We start from the raw sequence: 25,603 nt of genomic DNA on the forward strand, positions 1-25,603 counted from the left end.
CTAAAAAAAAAGTAGTTTGTTCAGCGTCCTATATAACTACATTTTTCGTTTAGCGTGTTTTACTATTTACTTTGAGAGATGGAAATCTTTATTTTAACCTTTACGCGCTCCATTGCTTGCGTGCTTGTATACTGCAGCTGTCTAGTTCACAAGTATCAAATATTATTAATGGACGGCGCCATTTGCAAAAATTATAAATCTTCCGATAGGTTGATTCGTTTTTCGCCACCTTGTATATACACCAACTCTCGTAGGCAGTGCTGCATTTTCATACGTTTATACAATATATGACTACCATTCGGAAGTACGTAGGTCTGAATCTCCGTGCATGAACATCAAATCATAGAAAAAGGATTTTCTAATAGCTATCGCCCCTCGGCAGGCAATAGCAAACCTCCGAGTGTATGAATATCATGGAAAACTTCCTCATAAAAAATATTTTCCTTTCGGAATCGGCTTAAAGGTAAAGGTCCCTTCAATTGTGCTAGAACATCAAGACGCACACCACAGATAGGACGAGGAGCTCGACCACACACCTAACACGTGTAAACACCTAACACCTGTACGCGCCAATTATTTATTCATTTTCTTTTTTATATAAATTTTATAAACAATCATTATTATAAAGGCACTACACATTGACAAGTTTCAACTTTTTACTTATTTATTACCCAATTATAAATATTTTTTTATAAAAACTTTGTTCATTCTACAGCAAATACCATATTAAGCCAAGTTTCAAGCTTTGTACAAAAAACGGCATGAGTGCGCAGTTTTATAGCACATTAAATTTTAGTGTACCGAAGTGCAATTTGAAGTAGCCAAGAATTCAAGTTTATTTGTGATACTTTTTTCCCCTGAAGGTGTTGCACATTTTCTTCATATAACGATTGCGTGAAATTTTTTTACTAGGATATATTTTAGTATTATTACGTTTTGTGCTACGCACACTTGTCCTTTAAGTTTGCTTGAAAGTGAAAAAAGTAAACAGTTTTAAAACTGCGAATGCAATTAAATAAATAAATACGCAAATGGGCTATTGGTTTTGCCATCTACCACCGATGTTTCATAAATTTTCGAACAACAACAGAACGAAGAGCAGCTCTAAAAATAGAGCATAATCAGCTGAAAGGAAACAATGTCGAATATGAAAGCAAACGCTTTGAAATATTAAAGGTAAAGCAAATATAAACAAAGTGATTGGTAGTCGGATTTAGGTGTAAGTGAAACTGTGCTGCAACCAAGCGTAGCTAAAGGAAAAGTGGAAGAGGCACTAAAATGCAAAACAAACTAAACAAAGGCTTTTGAAAACACTTCGCTACACTTGGCCACAAAAGTGGGCGATTTGGCTGGTGTAAGGAAACGCAAACGCAACCGAAAATGGTATTTAAATTCAAAAATACCCTTGGGTGCGTTTATTTGCTTTACTTTGCGGCATCGATTTTTGTGGCAGGTTGCCGCAACCAAATCCAGTGTAAATCCTTTAAGCTTTTTTCGCATTATCTTTTCTGCAAGCTCCACGCTTTCTAGGAAAACCATTAAGCAAAACCTTGTATGGACAGTTAATGATGTACACTTTTTTGGCTTTTGGAATATTATTTGACGAGTTTTCGCCTTGCCTGCTAATAACGATGATCCCCAACACCACGGCAGCATTTGTTTACAATCCCAGGCACAAATTGCAAACCAAACTACATTTTTTTTTTCTTTAAGTAGATTATGCACTTGGCTCTGAAAAAAGCCCCACTACCGAACACCACAGACATAAAATTATACCACAGTTCAATCAACTGTAATATGGAAACCAGACAAAGTCGAGTTATTGTAACTTTCATACATTATTTTGCCGGACCTTTCTACGAAGAAATTTAAATGAGGTATATCAAAGTTGACTTTCATTAAGAGGCTTTGCAAGACGTTGGCTCTTCCAAATTATTAAATTTTTTTCCAAATATTTTCAACTTTTTTTTGTGGTACCTAGACCGCTGAAAATAATAATCATTTAATAAGTTTTCCTTGCACTCAATTTTACGATTTAATTTACACCTAATTAAGATCGCTCAGAATGACGAATCGGCTTTTAACACGCAAGTGTTATTCAATCGCTTTCGAGAAGAAACATTAATTGCCATTAAATCACTAAGCAAAATTTATTTTTGCACATTGCATGTCTACCAGACTGTCTGGTTTATACAACGTCATTTGCTTGCAAAGGCAAATGTATTTCTATGTGTATATGTGTTTATAAATTTTTCCTTTTGCATGCCACCTGATTTTTGCTTTTTTTTGTTTTATTTTTCTTCTTTGAAATAATAAAATCTTATCGTCTTTAATTTACATAATTATAGCTAAGGTAAATCACGTTAAAACGAAAAATGGCATTGTGAACGTTTTAATTTTTGATTCAAATTGCGATATCATTTCGAATATATTTTAGACTAAAGTGAAAAAATTACTGAATTATCGTCTTTAAGCTTTTTCGCTTTCTTATAAGACTTAGTTCATTGAACCTTCAATTTACTTGTTTTGTAAACCCTCTTTAAGCACAGTTACATTATGCACATTAACCAAAAAACAGGCGCGGTGTGTCGGGTCGTATACGCAACACTGCGTTAATTAATTCTACAAAGTACTAGGGCGTATTAACAAATTTTAACAACCCATTTGTTTAATATTAAATTGTAATCATTTTTATACGAAAATATACTTTATTTTTCTGCAAAATCTTATTAATCCAAGTCTAAATCTTTTTGCAGATTACAATACAAAAATTAATAAAATTACAATCTTTTTAATGAGAATTTTTAAAAAATGTTCAGATAAGCAGTTTTATAGCATATTGAATATTGTTATAATTAAGTGAAAATTTGAAGTGGCCCAAAAATCGTATTGATTTATAAACATTTTTTATTTTGCTCGCAGTCTTGTGCATTTCCTCCATACAAAGAATGTTCGAAATTTTTTACATGTAAGAAACACCCAATACGAACTTCGGCTGGAGATAATTTGTTTCAGAATTACATGAGCTTAGGATAATAAGCCGAATTTGCTCAGTGTATATCATTTCGAAAGTGGTCTATATAGTGATCTCGCTTTCCCGGTGGAAATCTTGGCAGAAAATCAGTAATTAGTAACTTCGCGTTTATTCTCGGAAACTAAGTTGGAACATAAATGTAGAGGGTAGAGTAAAGAAAGCTACTGTAGCTCTATTTCATGGAAATAGGTCATAAAACACCCGTTGGGTATTTCTTCGAAAAGCACTAGCTGGCTGTAGTGGACCGTTATCACACCTATTCTTCTTTATGGGATTACAGTCTGGTGAGCGGCTGCCTCTCTACAAGACTACGCTTAGCAATATTCTTCAGAATTCAGAAGGTTTAACGTATGGCACTTATATGTATCAGCACCGCTCTTAGAGACACAGCCTCTGATGCTCTGAATACTCTTTTTTCTTAACTCGCCTGTTTAGTTGGTAAGCAGAATGCAGATATCGTCGAATTGCCGCAACTAATCAGATTTAGGTGTTGAACACTCGGTCATATCACTCGGTGGGTGTCCAACCAATCCTGTTGACTATTATTTGAATGAACCATATTTTAGCAGGTTTTTTGGCACAAGAATTCCAGCTAGACGCGAGTGGATTGACAATATACCTAGTCGAAAAAATTGCTTACGGTTCTTTACTGATGGCTCAAACCTTAACTATAAAGTTGGCTTTGGTGCCTACTGTAAGAAGCTACAAGTAAGTGTTTCAGCTCGTCTTTCTAATCACTGTAGCATGTTTCACGCTAAAATTCTAGCCATTAATGAGAAAGCTGGCCGCCGTAGTCGAATGGGTTGATGCGTTATTACCATTCGGAATTCACAGAGAGAACTTTGGTTCGAATCTCGGTGAAACACCAAAATTAAGAAAAATAGCGGTTGCCTCTCGGCAGGCAATGCCAAACCTCCGAGTGCATTTATGCCATGAAAAAGCTCCTCATAAAAATATCTGCCGTTTGGAGTGGGCTTGAAACTGTAGGTCCCTCCATTTGTGGAACAACATCAAGACGCACACCACAAATAGAAGGAGGAGCTCGGCCAAACACCCAAAAAGTGTGTACGCGCCAATTATATAATATATATATAATGAGAAAGCTGCCTCGTCAGAAGTCTATGTTTAATTCGATAGACAAGTGGCTTGGTACAGTTGTCACTAATTCCAATACCGGGGATTTCTTAACGAGGTGGCAGAATATTTCAGTTACCATTTGATACGGGTGCAATGCATAGCAACATACCAGAGAATTGTAAGGCTACCAATTCGGAGGCAACAACTGCAAGGCACTACCACCTGCGTACGCCTTGATATGGAGATTGTCAGTATACCCCTCTCAACCTACAAACTGCGTGGTATAAGTAACACTGTCACTGCAGCCAATACGAATGGGATTGATGGTCTGACATGTAATGCTATAAAAAGAATTTAGCTAAACTGGGACTACAGGCGCTCAAAGGCGCTACTTAATCGGTCAAGGGAAAACGTATCTACATTAATAGCTTTGGTCACAAGCTACAATCTGTTATGTCGACATGCTCAAAAATTGAACGCTGCTCCTTTTGACTATTGCAGATGCTGCAAAAATAAGGAGGAGGAAGAGTCTGTCAGACATCTTCTCTGTCAGTATCCCGCATGGCATATCACATGCTCAAAAATTGAACGCTGCTCCTTTTGACTATTGCAAATGCTGCAAAAATAAGGAGGAGGAAGAGTCTGTCAGACATCTTCTCTGTCAGTATCCCGCATGGCATATCACATGGTTTAGATACTTTGACTCATCGTTAATAATACTGATATTATTAGGGATATAAATCTTACCCAGGGTTTGCTCTACTAATGTAGTATCAAAATTGATCGGCAACGGTCTAATTGAGTTGGTTTACGACGGCCATTGCTTATTACATACTAAGATAACTTCAAGCTTAAACAACGTTCGGAAATAGTGCAAAATTGTTTCCGAAGCGCATTTTGTATAGCCGAAGCAGTTCCTTTATTGAATAATGTTTTTGGCCAAAATGTTCTTTTATTGAACAATGTTTAGACCCACCGCACCTGCTTTCCGGAAGATTATGCAAAAAGTTGGCAAAGTGCGGCGGATACGCTAGTGGGCAACACTCACGATGCCTGCAGTCCCCCGGTGTGCACTAATGAAAATGTGGCGGTCGTAGCCGATAGTATGCGACTCAATCCAGGAGCATCGACTCAACAACTCAAAATTTCACTCACCAACCTGATGTGAATTTTGCGAAAAGCTCTTGTATTAATTGCTTACAAAGTCGAATCGACTCAGCACTTAAAGACACATGAACATCTACTTCGTTATTGCATCTATATTTAGGCCTTAGAGTAGCTCAAAATGGACAACGATTGTGCTGGAAAAATCCTCTCTTTTGACAAAGCACATTTCACGCATCCTCATAAAGTAGCGGCTTACATTTTAACACGGTCGGATCATTGACTATTTTTTTTTTCATTTTTAAAAACGATGCTGTAAACACCATTTCTGCCAACGGTGAAATGATAAACGATTTTTATAACCGGAAATTGAGTACATGGGTTTGCACGGTCTTTGATTGCGCAGACTGGCGAGCTATGCCACCACCAATCTTTTGTGCACAATTCTCGGGAATTATTGTATGTTATAAGCCATCCTGGTGTTTTAGTGAAAGACATATGTTATGTGAGTAGTCAAGCTATTCTTGAAATAGAGCCCCAGATTTTGGAGCACTGGTTGAACAAAATGCGTAAGGATGAAATCAGCCGAGGCAGACACATATATGAAATCGCATTCCACAAATAATACACAAACCTATAAAATACCAAAGAGTGCATATCTATTAATTATTATTTACATTAAAAAACATTTTGAAAGTGACTTATAATATAATATATGGGGGGAGCTACAGTTTTATACCGCCTTCGAGCGGCAGATGTTTTTTATGAAAACCTTTTTCATAGCAAAAATATACTATTGCCTGCTGAGTGGCGACTGCTATTAAAAAAACCGTTTACTATTCTTTAGTGTTTAAAGCAAAACCCGAACTCCTGCACTTTCGAATTGTATTCACGCACCAACTCATTCCGCTAGGGCACGTTTAGGATATTATGAGGGTTACCTTTTATATTATATTTATCGTCTAATAATGAAAATACAGTAAAATAATAATGATAATGATTCCCGTATTCATTTGAAAAAAAATTGCAAAGCAATTTTGCCACTCAGAAGTAGATACCTCCAAACAGAGCTGTTTAAAGGATCCAACAACTACTTCAGGTATTGAAAAATGTTAAACTCGAACTTGATGTTCGGGAGAAGAAGAAATCATTAGATGCCAAATCATGGCCAAAAACTATCTTGTGTGAGCAAATACGTGAGAGCTCGCATTGTCTTGGTGTTAATTAATTAATTCTCCGAATGCTTCTGGGAAACAAATGGTTTGATGTGCTTCTTCCGCGAAAAACTTTTGTTGAATTAAGCTCGCCTTGGAACATCCATAATGTTGATTGCTGATATTTTTCTAGTTCATATTCATAGACCCAAGATTCACCAAGTCATCTGTTACAAAGGCACCTGTTCTTTGAAGCACCGCGGATGAACTTCTTCAACATTGCTTTACACTAATCAACACGAATCCGTTTTTGAGCAATTGTCAAATTATGTGGAATTAAAGTAGAATTTTCATGATAGAACAAATCTTATTGCCGACCAAATATTCGTGCAATATGGAATGCATGCTGCTCAAACTAATGCCTGAGGATGCTTTTATCCCGCAATATAGGTATCACAACACGGTTTTGCGTTATCAGTAGACGCACATTCTCGTCAGTTTCTAGCACAAAAACCGTTTTCGTGATCCGTGATCGAATTACATTTCATCATATGTAGTATTGCAGAAGCGTACATTTTATAGACAGCCCTCGTTGTTACAGAACGCTTTACGAATCAGCCTTAAAACCTTCAAATATCGGTTTTTTGTTCAATTTATTTATTTAAAGTAAGAAAGCGAAATAAATAAAATGAATTTTTAGTAGATATTAGTTTTTTTACTCAATGTAATCTCCCTTAACTTCGATTCATTATTCCAAATATCCTCTAATAAATTACACCATGATTTCAACCATTCTTTGGAATATCTGCAACATATTCTTATACTATAAATTTGGACTTTTACAAAAAGTATTATATTATACATTTAAACATTGATTTCTCTACTAGGTTATTGCACTTTTGGGTATTCACTACATGGTTCATATCCCCACGTTTAAGCTATAAACCCCGACGATGCACAAATGGAAATAAAGGAGCAGTTGGTTTACCACTTTTACCATTTTTTTTATCCAGTTCTATTGCTGATTAGTCTAATACAAAGAATTTTGTTAAGTCACGCAATTTTTATAGTAAAACAACTCATAAAGGCGTCAACTTCAAATGGATTGCATGTAAATGAAGAATCAATGGGCGGGTCGAAATAAAATTTATTTTGTAGTCAAATGATGAAATATTAAAATGGTTTATAAATTTTGATTCTTCTTATGTCTAGTAGATGTGCTTCTAATATTTTTCATCCAACTCTTATCATATCAGTAATAAATATTTAAAAGGTAAACATCAAAATTAATCAAGAATATATTAACCTTAAATAATTTGTATTACAATATTTATGTACAATTTCATCTATATCTGAGTAAGAAGACACTTTTTACACTGCAAATTTTACAAATAAATGACTTTAAAAATAATTTTTAATTGATTTCTATATAACTTCGGCAGCTGTGCAGCTGGCAGCTACACAGTTCACAGTCGTCTTATAATGATTACTGTACAAAGTAAACAGAAGCCCCCAGCATTATCTTACATGCTTGATTCAACTAAATGTTTATAAATCGGTACACACATTAACATATGTATTTACTTGCACCCACATTTCATCAATACGTGCCCACATATGTATGTATACATATATACATTTGTAGGTGTGTATTTACATACGCAATTAATTCGTGCAAAATGGCATTGTTTGCATTAAGCCATCATTCCATTGAATTCATTTATGTCTGCCTTTATTTGTTGGCTTACCTTGCACGCCCACACACATGCACGAATTATATAATTTCATCCAACAACACGTATGTATATGTGCTGAAATTAAGGCACACGCATTGGCATGGTTCAACAGCTTTATACGCATTATTGTCCTACGAGCACGCGGACACTTATACGCCCTGTCACACCAATCAAGCGCAGCCATGTACGAACATTTTACTGTTTGGCTCCCCAGAAAGCATTGAATGCGGTTAATTTGTAACACCAATTGCCAGTTGTATTTTTTTTTATTGTGTTTTTTTTTCTTTCCTTTTAATCTTTTCATTTCTTCTTCTCTTACCCTTTTTGCTTGCAGTGACGATGATATTTCATTCATTTTACCCTGGTGGCGCCAAGTACTGTGGTCTATACTATTCGGTGGCATGGTTATTGTGGCCACCGGCGGAAATTTAATTGTCGTTTGGATTGTCATGACAACGAAAAGAATGCGGACCGTTACCAATTACTTCATAGGTGAGTCATAGCAAAAGAAAACAAAAACAAAAAAACACGGCAACGTACAAATCTTTGTCAGCAATAAAAATAATCGAGTTGATAGGTGTGTGTTTTCATTGTCATGTTTTTTTTTCATTCAAGCTACGTATGAGTATTCAAAAATAAATATGAGTATGTAAGTGGGATGCAATCATGCACTATGGGAGGTAAACAATTCGGGAGAATGGCATTTTATATATTATAGATTTTTCGGCTAGCGAAGTCTATTCCGATATTATCTTTTTCTGTTGTCAGCAGTAATTTTATTATTCTTTTTTTTCTCGTTTTTTTCGTTGTATATCGTCCCACATATACACATTTTAAACATTTAAGTGAACATGAACTCAAGTCATTACTGCACTAAGTATAGCATCATATAAAACTGAAATAAAAATAGCTGACCCCACAAATACCAATGGTCTCACGTCGAGCGAATAGTCGTAGCTTGATGAAACGGGTGATTTATTGCACTTTAAATACGTATGTGGAAAATATGTACGTGGAAGATAAGAGAATTTGTGTCAGCATTTATATAAATGCTGGCCATACGTGAAGACATATTTACGTAGAATTAAATAAATTGCGAACAGCGGCTCTTTGCCAAGTGATTCAAGTATTTGGGACATAGTTTTAACTCTTTCTAAAAATTGTGTCCAATGAGGATTGAGTATAATAAAAAGAAAGTTGTGAAAAAAATTTAACAATTCCGTGATGTGCCCAAAGCTGAAAATTTTGGTATGGAGTAGTTTAACAAAGGTCAAAATAACAATTTCAATCACTTAGAATCATAAAAAAGTTACACACAAAAATTAGGATGATTAATTTTGATTAAATAAAATAATAAATAAATAAAATAAAATGATATAAAAATATTATATACACATCCTTGGAGTTATCGATTTTTTATGAAAATTTCATAGACATTTTAGCATAATTGGCGCTCTAGCTTTCAACCTTCGATTTATTTCTAGTTTATTTAGATAAATTCCATCTTTCAGCTGGTTCTATAGAAAATAATTGAAAGATTTTAAAGTGGACGACTTTGACGGTCAAATTGCTGCAGAATACAATGAAGCAGTGATGCAAGTGGAAACTGGGGTGTTCGATACACTTATCTTTCTGTGCCACTGCCAACTGATCTGTGAGAAAATTCTGTTTTAAGCATTCAATGAGTTAAACGAATTCCTGTAATCGATTTAGAAGTTTGTTGAACACCTAATAAAGCATTTCTCGCCAGAAAAAAAATATTTTCCGTTTGCAATTAATTTATGGTTTTGTTCGCTAATTTGCTTGGCTCACCGTCTTGCTGAAACCATATAGTATCAGCAATAATATCAGCAACAATAGGCCAAAAATGTTGTTAAAATACCTGCATTACTTCTTTACCCCAAACTCTGTTAGACAATAACTGATATAATATCGATAACTAATTTCTCGAGTTCTTTTGCGAAAATAGATTTGTTACAGTAAATTGCAAGATTTCTGCTGAAAAATCGTTTTGCACCTTTACGAGTACACGTTTCAATTATATAATAAAAGTAAATTAATATAAGTGTGGGGAAAAAGAAATTCAGTATTTTTATTTTTATTTTGCGCAAATGGTTTGAAATTGTTTTATGGTCGATCTTTAACTCTTGGGCGATGCAACGACTACTAAAACGCCGGTCAACTTCGATTATTCCTGTTCTTTTATCGACTTTTTCGACATTATGGACATTTTCTTTAACATCAAAAATGCCTGAACGCAATCGACGAGACCGAAATTGCACGTAATTAAATATTACAGTATCGGCATTAGAAATACCATTCACAAGTTCAGCGGCCTGGATTGCATTTTTGCCTTTATCAAAGAAAAACTGTAAAATTTACCTAATTTTCTCTTTGCTCACTTCTATTGTTAACCCCCTGTAACTCACAAGTGAATGGAACAAAAAAAAACAGCAAAAGAATTTAGTATGAAATGTCACCTTAACAACGAGCGTAAACTTTAAATAGTTGATCCATACTTTACGAGATATCGATCATTGCAGATGTCTACAGAGAAGATAATGGATTTATTTCTCCCCAAATTAATATTTTATTTTTTCACTTTATGTGAACTAGGCAAAGTTTTTAGTATCAAATAATGGGATCAAAATTGGAAGTATGGCAAAAATGGTTTCGACTTATGTGCATTACGAACTCTGAATATTGAGAAGAGAAAAATATTAAAAAGAGTTGAGACAATTAAAATTTGATACAATTAAAATTTAATGTTTTCCCCCAGTGCAAATAGCATTTTAGTTCTCCTTTTCTTAATCGTTTTGAAACAAAAATATTCTTGTTATTTTTCACTCAATAAATAACGACAAGACATTCGTTTAATATCTGCGGTCCTTACTAGAAATTGGTTCATTACGATATGTGCTTAAAGAGATTGTGCTTGCTTGTACAAAACCTTCTCTGCTCGTTTGTGAAACTATCTAAGCGAACGGCTCAAGCACTCGGCCGGCACTTCTTTGTAGAACTTATGTTTAGCAAAATCCGGAGCTTAAAGAAATTCCTTTTGAGTTTGGTTAATTTAGTGTTTGGAAACAGAGCTTTATATATGTAACATGAAATTTGACATTTGAATTGGTCAAGCCAAGGAGCACAAAGAGATTTGGTGGGTCCTAAAACACTCATGCTAAAAATCGCACTGTATTTAGAGCTCTGGAAAGAGGATAGATAGACAAGAAGGAAAGGAGAAAAGTATCAGAGAAAGAGAAACTCATATAAGAACAAACCTGTTCTGTCTTGCGACAGAGTTAAGCTTCTTCTTACATTCTTGAACCATCTTTGAGAATTGCTTCGCGTTCTCCAGGACCTTCAGTGCAGCCTGGCTATCACTGAAAACTTATGTGACATCGCAAAGCGCCAACAGCTTTGCTATGCTCACTGGAGGTAATCGCCCAAACTAACTTATATGGTAGATAATTCAATAACTTTATCATAAATACTAATTTTCTTCTACTTTGTTTTAATTTAATTAAACTTGATTCAAATATAAAAATAGTATCAAAAGATAAAGTATGCAAAATTTCATCTAAGTTCGCCCAATCAAATCAGAATCAAAGTCAAATATAAAATTGTAAACACTTCTCATCTCTTCTTAGTCAACTGGAAAAATTTATGAAAGCTTAAAAATGAGGGTTAAATCGTTACCACCTGCATAAATCATTTTCCAACCCAATAATTTTTAAAATCAAAGCAAGAATTCGGTCAATTATCAAGTTCAAAAGGCTCATTCACATGTAATTTTTCTGATTTACAAATTTACCAACTCATATACTTATGTATGTACTTTATTTACCCATGCATTCTTCCTATGCTTGGTTCATTTAATAACTTTAAACGAAAATCAAAATTTAAAATCTTAAATAAACACAAATTGTGCAGCTCCAGCAACGTGCTCTTAATATTCACATACATGTGTTGATTTTCTATGTTATACATACCTACATTTCGTGCCAAGGTCCGCTGCAGGCAAGCCTGCTAGTTCTGAACCAATTAAATACTTAAGTAACTTATATTATATATGTTGTCAAGGCTAGCAACTAGGGTCCCGCTGTTTTGTTTTTTAGTGAAAATACAACTTTATACTGAAAAAATGATTACAAGTGAATCATTCAAACTATTGCCCATCGCTGGCTACTACTTTTCCCCATCTTTCTGGTAGATCTCGTATACCGTCGCGGTAAAACTGTTCATCTTTTGAGGCCATCCACAGATCAAGCCATTTTTTATGTCTTCATATGAATGGAACTGCTGGTCAGCTAGACCATATGCCATCGATCGGAACAGGTGATAATCGGACGGCGCAATATCTGAAAAATATGCCGGCTGGGGTAGGATTTCCCATTGCAGTATTTCTGGGTAGGTTTTAACGGATTTGGCAACGTGAGGCCGACTGTTGTCATGCTGTAGAATCACTTTTCCTCTCCGCGTATTGCAGACGCTTCTCGCGTAGTGCTAGGCTCAATCGCATTAATTGAAGTCGATGCCGACCCCCAGTGATGATTTCGCTTGGTTTTAACTGTTCATAATGAATTACACCAACTTGGTCCAATCAAATACATAGCATGACCTTCGCAGCGTGAATATTCGGCCGAGGTGACGACGTAGAAGCAGGCAGAAGACCGGGCAGTCCTCATGACTTTCTTTTCTTTGGATTGCTGTAATGAATCCATTTTTCTTCACCCGTCACGATGCGATGAACAAAATCCTTCCCTTTTTGCCGTTGGATCAGTTGTTCACAGGCGAAAAAATGACGTTCAACATCCCTTGGTTTTAACTCATAAAGAACCCAAGTCCCCTGTTTCTGAATAATTCCCAAGGCATGACATCGCTCGGAAATGCATTGGCGGGTAACTCCTAATACTCAAGCAAGCTCTCTTGCGTTTGACATGGATCCTTATTGAGCAATGCCTCCAATTCAACGTCTTCAAAGGTTTTTGGCTTTCCTTCACGCGGGCGGTCGTCAATATTCAAATCACCTTCTTTGAAGCAACGGAACCAAGCTTGGCACGGTGTTTCACTTAAACCACCAACTTTTTGAGCTCTCGATGCGATTCAGACTCAGTTTTTTCGAATGAAAGAGAGAAAATCAACACTTCATGCAAATGACGATTATTCGGCACAAAATCAGACATTTTCATAAAACCAAAAATATATGATACCCAAACAAAATCAGCATCAAATGTGTGGATACATACTCTGAAATAGTGCCGGGAGACAAAGATTTCTTTAATGTCTTTTATGTATTTCAATTATGAAAATGAATATGCATTATGTATTACCTCAATACTCGCCAAAATAATATACAGTTAATCAATAGTACATAAATGCTGAATTCAGAACTTGTTGGAAGTAATATTAAAACTGAATTCGGTTCCACCAACTCAAATTAGGAGATATGTTTCATAAAAATCATGTAATAATAATTTCCCAAAACTCCGCGCAACAGATATTTTAAATATATAGGTACATGTTACCTATTTATGTATAAAACGAAATCGATTAATTTTTATTACAAAAAACACTTTAAATCTGTGCAAAGTTAAAATTCTACTCATAAATGCATACAACATATAAAAGTTGTCAGTGGAATTAGAAATAAAAATCCGTGTCACAGCTGTTCATCGCTACTTGATGATAAGCGTGCAAGTTATTTGCGTACTGGATAAAAAATGGTATCATCAATATATACCATAAAATGCTATGATCGATATGTCCAGCCCACCCATAAGGTTTGATTAAAATTATTAACTGTCTCTTTTAGGATTTTTCCTGTAGCTAAGTCTATTATTAGCAAATTTTTGGTTTCTAAAGTTGCTTATAGAATTATTGACATTTAAATACACAAAACCAGAGGTTACGCTGAAGTTTTCAGGCACATTGCATATCAGGATCATGAGTAAAAAAATTTGGTTCCCGTCGGTCTTGGCTAGTTGTAAAATATACATACTGCATCCTTTCAAGGAAAATATTTTTGTATGTATTACTGAAAAACCTTTACTAATTATACAGGGCCCGCCATTTATCGTTACGAATTTGAACCAGGTATTATTTGAAGAATGGTAACACTTAGCATTTTTATAGCACTTTTAATTCCGTAAAGTTATATGGCGGACCCTTTATAAGGTTTAGAGAAAAAAAATATTTTTGTTTGATGCTCGAGCAAGAGCGAAAAGTTCGCACAAGAACATTTGTTTGTTGGTGTCGATGTTTTTCAAAATCAAAAAAAAAAAAAATTGGGTGTATATTATAAACAAGTAAAACATATTTAGTTCAAAGCTAACAAAGCACCTAAGACTAACTCAATCCTTTATGTCACATGTGGCCATCAATAGGCAGCCTTCATTTGCCTATTTTATACATAGGTTAGTATACACCTTAAGCTGTAAAATTTCATGATATTCTGTTCATTATTCGTGAGTTATTGTGCAAAGAATAACGCAACTTTGTTATATGCAAAACAATGATTATTATTTGACTATGAAAGAGCTCTGTTCAAAGTGGGTGCCGCGTTTGCTCACGCACCGTGTAACAAGCCAATAACAAAATGGCAAAATTACATGAATTGAAATTCTAATTGCTTCCACATCCACCGTATTAGTCAGATTTGGCTTCCAGTGACTACTGGCTGTTCGCCACTAAGAGATTTAGCTCCAATGAGGAGGTTATCGCTGAAACTGGGGCCTATTTTGAGGCAAAAGATATATCGTTCTACAAAAGTGGTATTCAATTGTTAGAGTGGCGCTGAAATGATTGCGTTTCTCTCGATGGAAATTACATTGATGAATACAGCTAATTTTGAAGAAAAAACAACGCGTTTTCTTTGTTAGGCCCAGCACTTTTCAGCCCATGTATTATGTATATACTATATATCCGATGAGGCATCCCTTGGAGTGTTTGGGAGAAAGGTTCTGTGGAAGATTTTTGGACCTTTGCACGTTGGTGATGGCGAGTACCCTAAACGATAAAGCAATGAGTTCTATGAGCTTTACGACGATATAGGCATAGCGCAGCGAATAAAGATCCTGCGGCTTCGTTTGCTGGATCATGTCGTCCGAATTGATACAAACACTCCAGCTCTGGAAATATTCGATGCCATCTTAGCTGGTGGTAGCAGAGGAAGAGGAAGCCCTCGTCTGCGTTGGAAACCTCAGGTGGAGAAGGATTTGGCTTCACTTGATGTTTCCAACTGGTACCGGTTAGCACGAGAATGAAACTAATGGCGCGCTTTGTTAATCTCGGCCAAAATCGCGTAAACGGTTATCTAGCTAATCAAGAAGAAGAATATGTAGGTGGAACATATCTAAAAAAGTTTAAAAGTAAGAAGCATTAAAGTACCAACTTCAATATAGTTTGTAGTTAGTATTTTTATAGCCGCGAACTGGTGTCCAGGAATATTAAATTTTGTCCACATAACGGTTGTAGCAGCTTAAATTAATCGACTTAGATATAGGCATATATCATACATATTAAAATTCGCAGAATGATGAGGAGAGTCGGTTTAGCAATGCCTGTCTATTCGAGTGTCCATGCGCAAGATACTTCGAGTAAAAGCTAATATATTTTATTGTAAATTGGTACCCTTTGCCCAAGGTAAGTTAGTATTGAAAACTTGTGAAATCCGGCAAAACCACGACCACCTGCTATACATTGGTAATTTTCAAAAAGACTATTATTATTATTATGATTATAAATTCAGTTAATTTATATAGTAAATATAAATTTAAAAAAAGCTCAAAATATAGTCACTGAAAGCTAATGTTTTCGGCCTAAAAGTAAAAAAATAATAATAAATAGCAAAAAATTAATTCCCTTACAAATAAAATTTCGAAAAAATAGGTGATTCCACGCCCACTTTTGCGCAAATGCATATATCTCGATAAGGACCAAAATTTGTACACGCACTGCTCTTCAGTTCTGCTAGATTCAATTTAAATATTACCAGAAAAAAACCATGGCCACGTTTTAAATGTTAATACTAAATTTCCCTTCGTCCTTCTAAAGCGTTTTTCAGTAAGAGCGCTTCAACTTTTTTTTGAATAAAACACAAACGGTTTGACTTTTTTAACTAATTTTTTTTATTATCGAGTTTGAACATATACATTTAAGTATGAAATTCGATTTCTTTTGCATGACCACCGCGTGCACGTTTTACGAAGTCCAATTGTTGAACCCAATTTTCGACCACTCTTTTGCATAAATCGGCCGAAATTCCAGCAATTTCGCGTTCAATATTGGCTCTCAGCTCACAAATCGTCGCCGGCTTGTTACTGTAGACCAATGACTTCACATAACCCCAAAGAAAATAGTCTAGAGGCGTCAAATCACACGAGCGCGGCGGCCATTCGACCGGTTCATTTCTGGAAATAATGCGCTCATCGAACTTACTCTTCAACAAATCAATTGTAGCGTGTGCTGTGTGGCTTGTGGCCCCGTCCTGTTGAAACCACACGTCGTCTAAGTCCATACTATTCAATTGCGGCCAAAAATAATCGTTTATCATGTCGCGGTATCGATTTCCATTCACAGTAACGTGGCGATCGTTCTCGTCAACGAAAAAATATGGGCCAATTACGTCGCCGGCATGTAAACCGCACCAAACAGTGATTTTTTCGGGATGCAACGGTGCCTCATGAATCACGTGTGGATTGCTTTCTTCCCAGTAACGCATATTTTGCTTGTTGACAAAGCCATTGAGCCAAAAGTGAGCTTCATCACTGAAGATGATTTTTCGACTTTAAACTTTCTTAACAGAACACGCATTTTTATAATAAAATTCAATGATTTGCAAGCGTTGCTCAAGTGTGTAGCGTTCCATGATGAAATGTATACTAATGAAGTTTACAAATGACAAGCGAAAAATAAAAAATATTGCGACGTTCGCCCTCCCTATCGGAAAAAAGTTGAAGCGCACCTATTGAAAAACGCTTTAGTATTACAAGCTTTAACTCTGGCTTAGCAAATGAGTTTCTTCGATTTCAAAAATTCACAATCAACCCAAATTAAAATGTACTAAAATGTGCGCTGGTTCGGTCTGGAGGAAATTCGGCACTTCCTGACTTGTTTTATTTTAATTTTAATTAAATTCGTACTAAATACATTCACATGTACCCTTTTACTGTACTCAAAAAAACATTCACTCTTGTTACTTACTCAAAAATTTATTTTTGACCATATTCCCCCACATTTCCCTTTTAATGCAATGAATTTAATTTAATACCCCTTTCCTCTATATTTTTACCCACAGTGAATCTCTCCATAGCAGATGCCATGGTCTCGAGTCTCAATGTGACGTTCAATTATATTTATATGCTGGACAACGATTGGCCTTTTGGTGAGCTCTACTGTAAAATATCCCAATTTATAGCGACGTTGAGCATAAGTGCCTCCGTGTTTACACTAATGGCGATATCCATCGACAGGTGAGTTAACAAACCACAGCGAATGGCACTTGCAGCAACAAAGTGTGACGCAAATAACATTAAATTGCCCCAGTGGCAGAATACAGGTATGTCTGTGTGTGTATGTATGTGTATAGTCTACGTATATTAGAGGGATCGAGTGCACCTGCAACAAATTTCCGTGGCAACACTTTGCTGCTGCACACAGACACAAATAATTCAGAATTTATGTGCAGTACTTCATTTGATATTCCCTTTCTCCCCATCTTTACCTCTCCCGCTTTGGTGCATTTCAGATATGTTGCCATTATGAAACCGTTGGAGCCGCGTATGAGTAAACGGTGTAATCTGGGTATTGCGGCGTTCATTTGGGCCGCATCTATTACCATTTCATGCCCCATGCTACTCTTCTTTACAACCGGTGAAGTGGAGCTAAAGGATGGCACAAGAATTGTTTGCTACACCGAATGGCCGGATGGTCCGACGAATCACTCGCAGCAGGAATACGTGTAAGTATGTGATGTTATGTGCTTTAAATAACTGTAGCTCTGATCGGCAAAGAAACACTGACCATAATGAATTGAAATCTGAAAAATGGAATATAAAGGTTGTTTTTTTTAGAGGTTAGGTTTTCAAGATGAAATAAAACGTATATAATTTAATGTTATGGCCAAGAATTTAGCTTTATTATAAAGATAAGGGTTTTCCATTATGTTTTAAAAATGATTTTGGGCAAGTGGCCGCCGCGGCTGGCTCGAATAAATTCCAGCCGAGAAGCCCAATTTTCGACCACTTTTTGCAGCAATTGGGGCCGTATGTCAGCAATAACGCGCCGAATATTCTCTTCCAAGACATCAATCGTCTCGGGCTTATCTGCGTAGACAAGCGACTTCGCATAGCCCCACAAGAAATAGTCCAGCGGTGTTATATCGCACGATCTTGGAGGCCACGCCACAGGTCCACGGCGCGAGATAATGCGCTCACCAAAAGTTTCCTTCAATAAATCGATTGTTGCGTTGGCTATATGGCATGTAGCGCCGTCTTGTTGGAACCAAACGTCGTCCACATCAACATCGTCCAATTCAGGCACGAAAAAGTAATTAATCATGGCTCTATAGCGCTCTCCATTGACTGTAAAATTATGGCCAGCTTCATTTTTAAAGAAATATGGACCAATGATTCCCTCTGCCCATAGAGCACACCAAACAGTGACTTTTTGAGGATGTAACGGCGTCTCAGCAATGGCTTGTGGATTATGTTCACTCCAAATGCGACAATTTTGCTTATTGACATACCCATTCAACCAAAAGTGAGCTTTATCGCTGAACAAAATTTTCTTCGATGCGTCGCGCGAACCGAACCATTATTTTCGTAATAAATTTGCACGATTTGCAAACGTTGTTCAGGTGTAAGTCTATTCATTATGAAATGGCAAACCAAACTGAGCATAAATCAAGTGACAGCTGTCAAAAAGACCATCTACGAAAAAAGTAGTGCCAACTTGAAAACCTAACCTCTAAAAAAACACCCTTTATATATATATATGTATAATTGGCGCGTACACCCTTTTTGGGTGTTTGGCCGAGCTCCTCCTCCTATTTGTGCCCGCGACGTCTTCTAAGAAAAAAGGTCCGATGACTCCTCCAGCGAAAACAGCACGCCATACATTGACTTTGAGCGGGTGTAATGGCTCTTCGTAGGTTACACGCGGATTTTCAGTGCCCCAGAAGCGTAAATTTTGCTTATTTACGTACCCGCTAAGATGGAAATGGGCCTCATCACTCATGATTATTTTTGATGAAAAATCATCTTCCTCTTGGTGGTGATTAAGGATGGCTTGAGCGTATGTTAGACGCGATTGGCGGTCAGCAGCTAACATATAAAAATGTCTTATACCAAAAATAATTCACAATCATCAACCAAAAATGCAACGTGGTTTTTAAACCAATTCATACCTCACTAAATATGAATGGGCTATAAAACTGCATACTCCAAAGTTTTATAAAACGTCTGATTAAAAAGTTGGAAACTTTCGTAAAAAATTGTATCAATTCTTCGCATTTCGCACGAAGTATGAATCCTTGCCTCACATGCATGGTTTATGTTATATTAAAAAAATATAATATATGAATATATATATATGAATAAGTTCGTGCGGTTTTACAACAGATGGCGTAACTTGATTATTATTCCATCGATCCACATTTCCAAACATTCATTGGAGAGCTACTGTCGTAAGGCACAAACGTCAGTATAAGTTTTTTATTTGAAGCGTAAACAACAATATTTTTACCACACTTGAAAATGTCGAATTTCGTGCCAAATAATATGTTTTTGCGGGGAATTTTTTAATATGAAGAAAAAAGCAGCCGAAAGTCATCGTATCTTGGTGGAAGTTTATGGTGAGCATGCTCTAGCTGAGCGAACGTGCCAGAAGTGGTTTGCACGCTTTAAAAGTGGTGATTTTGGCTTGGAAGACGAAGAACGCGAGGGTGCGCCGCCAAAGTTCATGGATACCGAATTGGAGGAATTGCTCGATCAAGATCCGGCTCAAACGCAAGAAGAGGTTGCAAAAACTTTGGGAGTTGATCAATCAACCATTTCCAAACGTTTAAAAGCCATGGGAATGATCCGAAAGGTAGGCCATTGGGTGCCGTATGAATTGAAGCCAAGAGACGTTGAACGCCGTTTTATGGCATGCGAACAACTGCTTCAACGGCACAAAAGAAAGGGTTTTTTGCATCAAATTGTGACTGGCGATGAAAAGTGGGTCCATTACGACAATCCAAAACGTCGGGCAACGTATGGATACCCTGGCCATGCTTCAACATCGACGTCGGCGCAGAATATTCATGGCCTGAAGGTTATGCTGTGTATCTGGTGGGACCAGCTGGGTGTTGTGTATTATGAGCTACTGAAACCGAATGAAACGATTACGGGGGATGTCTACCGACGACAATTGATGCGTTTGAGCCGAGCACTGCGAGAAAAACGGCCGCAATACGCCGATAGACACGACAAAGTTATTTTGCAACATGACAATGCTCGGCCACATGTTGCACAAGTGGTCAAAACATACTTAGAAACGCTCAAATGGGATGTCCTACCCCACCCGCCGTATAGTCCAGACCTTGCGCCATCCGATTACTATCTCTTCCGATCGATGCAACATGACCTGGCTGACCAGCACTTCCGTAATTACGATGAAGTCAAAAAATGGATCGATTCGTGGATTGCGGCAAAACCGACCGAATTTTTCACAAAGGGAATCCGTGAATTGCCAGAAAGATGGGAAAAAGTAGTAGTAAGCGATGGACAATACTTTGAATATTAAATTTGTAACCATTTTACGTCAATAAAGTTTCAAATTTCGAAAAAAACCGCATGAACTTATTCATAGTCCTATTATAATATTTTTTTTTTATTGGAGGAGGAGTGCATGTTGAGTGATGAGCAAGCAATATTATTAGTTTTTATTAAAATCACCTAAAAACCTTCAGAATGAAATTTTGTTTAACACATCCGGAATGCAATTTTTCGCCGTAACTTAAGTGAATTATTTTTAAATTTCATTACCTAATTACTTAATTTGAATTATTGAATTTTTCTTCTTTCTAATAGTTAAAGTTTCATGGCATGCGTCATTCGCGTACATTTTATTTTCAGTTCAGGTTCATCTAATTGAAGGTAGAAACCTTCATCTAAAACCCAGATTCCCTCTTTTCTTAAAAGCCTAATAAAATAATATATCCAAGCTCAAAAGCCCTCCTTAGTTTAAATTCTCCGCAGGCGATTTTTTTGCGAATATCTTTTGTGAATTTACACAACCGTAGTTTACCTTGTATTCGTTTCCATTGGGGTATTTGCGGCTCTAAAAGTATTCGATGCGGTACAGCTGGTGGTAGCAAAGGAAAAGGAAGGCCTCTTCCGTATTGGAAAGATCAAGTGGAGATAAATCGCGTAAGCAAATATTGCGCAATCAAAAAAGAAGAAGAATGCATGCTGTATTAGCCTTTAATTTTTTGGTCTAGCGAGGAGGAGTAAATTGTCCTTACACGCATAGTTATGACACATCTATCTTTTATTGATTTTTTTTTTTAATTATGAGAACAGCATAAGCATAGACTCCGAACACGGCGCGACCTGAGCTATGGGAGAGAGAAAATATGAAGAGATATGGTAAGATTATTTTTATTTTACCCGCACCACTACAGAGGTAGTAAATTACATATAAGCGGCGGGAAATATAATTCCTCAGACCGTTTCAAGGTTACGTACTGACTGTCACGGGTAGTGTGAAGTTACTTCTATCTCCAGTGTTTTTCGTATCGACGTGCTTACTCTTGCTAAGTGTGTTGTCGCCTTTTGAAGCAAAACAAGTCAGATTTCCTTCAAGAGAGAGCATCGCCATTTATTCAGATAGTCGATCTGTCATTTTAATTCTTTCGTTTTAATAACCAATTTCGAACTGGTTAAGCAATAAATAAATTAAATATGCGGTCTTAATAGGTATTGCGATGATCATCAGAAATATTATTTAAAACTAATAAATGGAGATCGCCGTAGCCGAATGGGTTGGTGCATGACTACCATGAGGAATTCAGAGAGGACATAGGTTCGAATCTCGGTGAAAGACCAAAATGAAGAAAAAGTTTTTTTTAATAGCGGTCGCCCCTCGGCAAGGAATGGCAAACCTCCGAGTGCGTTTCTGCCATGAAAAATATCTGCCGTTCGAAGTCGGCACGTTGCTGTAAGTCAACAACAATAACAATGTCAAGACGCATGCCACAAATAGGAGGAGGAGCTCGGCCAAACACCCAAAAAGGGTGTACGCGCTAATTATATATATATATATATAATAAAAATGTCAGCCTTGAGATCCAACGGAATACTTGCTAATTTGGACTAAGTAAGCAATTGAGTAGTAAAGTCCTCCCTCAACGACCGAAAATCACACTTTATAAACACCTCATCATGTCCGTCTTATTGCATTACACAGTACCTTAAACGAAGACAATATCCCTTGGCGTGTTCGGGAGAAAAATTCTGCAGAAGATATAGTGTCGCGAATAAATATTCAACGACTACACTGGCTTTGTTTTATCATATAAATGGCTATAAATATTCCAGCTCTGTTGAAAAGATCAGAGGGAGAAGGAAAAAGTGCAACTGGCACCTGTTAGCATGAGAAAGAAACGACTGGCGCTCTTTCCTAAACACGGCCAAAATAATAGTTGATTATGTAGCAGATCTAACAAAACTCACTTATGCTACTTTAATTATATATATATAATTGGCGCGTACACCCTTTCTGGGTGTTTGGCCGAGCTCCTCCTTCTATTTGTAGTATGCGTCTTAATGTTGTTCCACATATGAAGGGACCTACAGTTTCAAGCCGACTCCAAACGACAGATATTTTTTATGACGAGCTTTTTCATGACAGAAATACACTCGGAGGTTTGCCATTGCCTACCGAGGGGCGACCGCTATTAGAAAAAACTTTTTCTACATTTTGGTCTTACACCGAGATTCGAGCCTACGTTCTCTCTGAATTCCGAATCGTACTCAGGCACCAACCCACCAAAAGCTACGACGACCGCCTGCTACTTTATTTATTCCTAATTTTATTCAGCTCACTTATTGCTACTTTAATTGAGCCCCTGAAGTAATCTAACTTCAACGAATCAATGCAGTTTATATCTATCCTTCATTTTTTAGCTCAGTTTCACATTTCACACTGTTTGTTAGCGTTTTATAATATATTTTATAATGAGAAATAACATTTTGCAGAAATATCAAAGCTATTCCATAAAAAGAACAATTTTATTGCTTAATCCTCCAAAGGCACCATGTTGATTGCGTGCAGACAGTCAATTTATATAAATACCATCTCCATATATTATAATTGTAAAGTAATTTGCAATGCATCGCATACAATTGTAATTTGTACTCGACCACTCTCCCAGGAATACAAATATATGATACGTATTTTTCAAAATGCACACCCAATTAGATTTTGCATAAGCCGTTTACAGAACTTTTATATTCCACACAAATCCCAAATCCCACAGCAGTAAGTCTGAGGTTAATGGCGAATTCGAATTTGCTTGTACTTGAACTGTCCCAATGTATATTTTTAAGATGAATGTGATGCATTTTTTCATAGCTCATTTTCTTTTGCCCTTTTGCGTTTATTTACAGCTATAATATCGTTTTTATGATACTCACGTACATACTGCCCATCATTTCGATGACAGTCACTTATTCACGAGTCGGCATTGAGCTTTGGGGCTCAAAAGCAATTGGCGAGTATACACCTCGTCAGGTGGAGAATGTCAGGAGTAAGCGGAGGGTAAGTAGAAACACAAACAGACAACGAAAGAAGATTTAGCAGACTTTTCTGTAAATTTTGTATATAAAAATACATTTATTTAAAAGGGGTAGAGTAGTTAACGATTATATTTATTTTTTTACGACCAAATGCATTAAACGGAAATTAAAAAAGAAATGTATCACAAGTTTTAACGTTTTCTTGTTACTGGCATATGTCGCTTCCTTATACGCAAAACGGAGTTTGCACTAGCTTCATGTAGAATAGTGGCAGGTGAAAAAAGAAAGAATAGTAAAAAATATAAAAACACTAATGCTTTCCTTATGAAATGGGAAGCATTAACTTTTTGTATATGAAATATGGATTTTAAAATGTTTCATGTAATAATTGAAAAAACAAGTGCAATCGAATATTGTTAACCATTACCAAATAGAGTCCAGTGCTATTTTCTCCCGTTTTCGAGAAAATCGTTTTTTCTGCATTGAAGCCAAAAGATATGAAATACTTAAGGTCACCTAAAGTGTATAGACTGGAAAAATTATGGCAACTGTTAAGACTAAATATTTATGATTTTCCATTTATTAATTTTTTCTTCTTTTCTTTATCGTCATAACTCAACCTCTTCTCATGTAATGCCTCAATTATACACACTCACTTACAGGTGGTCAAAATGATGATGGTTGTAGTGCTGATATTTGCCGTTTGTTGGCTGCCATTTCACACATACTTCATTGTCACATCATGTTACCCGGCACTGACGCAAACTCCATTCATACAGGAGGTATATTTGGGCATCTATTGGCTGGCCATGAGCAACTCAATGTATAATCCCATTATTTACTGTTGGATGAATTCGAGGTAGGTATACGAGCATGCATATGACATGTATTTGGCTCAAAAAATACGAAAACATACATACTATACATATGAATACATTAGGATGGCCTGAATGTAAAAATTTTGTTTTGCCTGATGTTTTCTCATACATTTGCTCCTTGGCGTTTATTTTTTGTCGTTGTTTTGCAAATGGCTATTGGTCACAAAAAATGATACCAGAAATAATAATAATAATAATAGAGGTAATATTAATATTAATGCATAGTACTATGTATGAGGTCAGTCCATAAGTTCGTACGTATATTTCATAATTTCACTTTTGTACGATTTTTGCATACAAAAAATTATTCGCGGAATATAACGGAACTATTTATATTTTCTTTGATATATTGTGTTGTGTTGTTAAAAAATAAAATGGGATCTTCGAATGCGTATAAGATATATATTTTGTATTTTTTTATAAAATTGGTAAAAATGTAACAACGGCTGCTGCAGAAATAAATACTGCTTACGGAGACGATACCGTGAGTGTAAGGACTGTGCAAAAGTGGTTTTCCAAATTTCGAAGTAGTAACTGCGACGTGGAGGATGCCCGCGCGCTGGTCGTCCTGAAGTCTTTAACTCCGACGCCTTGCTCGAACTCGTGGAAGCTGAGCAAAATTTGACAGTCGATATGATAGCTCAGAGGTTAAATTAATCGCATGGAACAGTTCACAGGCACCTGGTTCAGTTGGGAGAGGTTTAAAAGCTGGGAAAATGGGTTCCGCATAGACTTTCCGCGGCCAACCTTCAGCAGAGGGTGAATGTGTGTTCTCAGCTGCTGCAACGGCTTGAAAATGAAAGTTTTTTGAACCGTATCGTTACTGGTGATAAAAAATGGG

At 36.4% G+C, this 25,603-nt stretch overlaps 1 protein-coding gene across 1 annotated transcript in view; it reads left to right on the forward strand.

Moving 5' to 3' along the window:
* Nucleotides 1-25,603, forward strand: part of LOC129236075 (tachykinin-like peptides receptor 99D) — a 60,582-nt gene that overhangs the window by 12,239 nt on the left and 22,740 nt on the right. The window contains exons 2-6 of the mRNA XM_054870277.1: nt 8,440-8,597; nt 17,401-17,575; nt 17,851-18,063; nt 23,756-23,906; nt 24,547-24,743. Coding sequence (XP_054726252.1) covers nt 8,440-8,597; nt 17,401-17,575; nt 17,851-18,063; nt 23,756-23,906; nt 24,547-24,743 — 894 coding nt within the window. The remainder of the gene's footprint in view (nt 1-8,439; nt 8,598-17,400; nt 17,576-17,850; nt 18,064-23,755; nt 23,907-24,546; nt 24,744-25,603) is intronic.

Source organism: Anastrepha obliqua, chromosome 1 (assembly GCF_027943255.1).
Source record: "Anastrepha obliqua isolate idAnaObli1 chromosome 1, idAnaObli1_1.0, whole genome shotgun sequence".
NCBI classification, from domain to species: Eukaryota; Metazoa; Arthropoda; class Insecta; order Diptera; family Tephritidae; genus Anastrepha; species Anastrepha obliqua.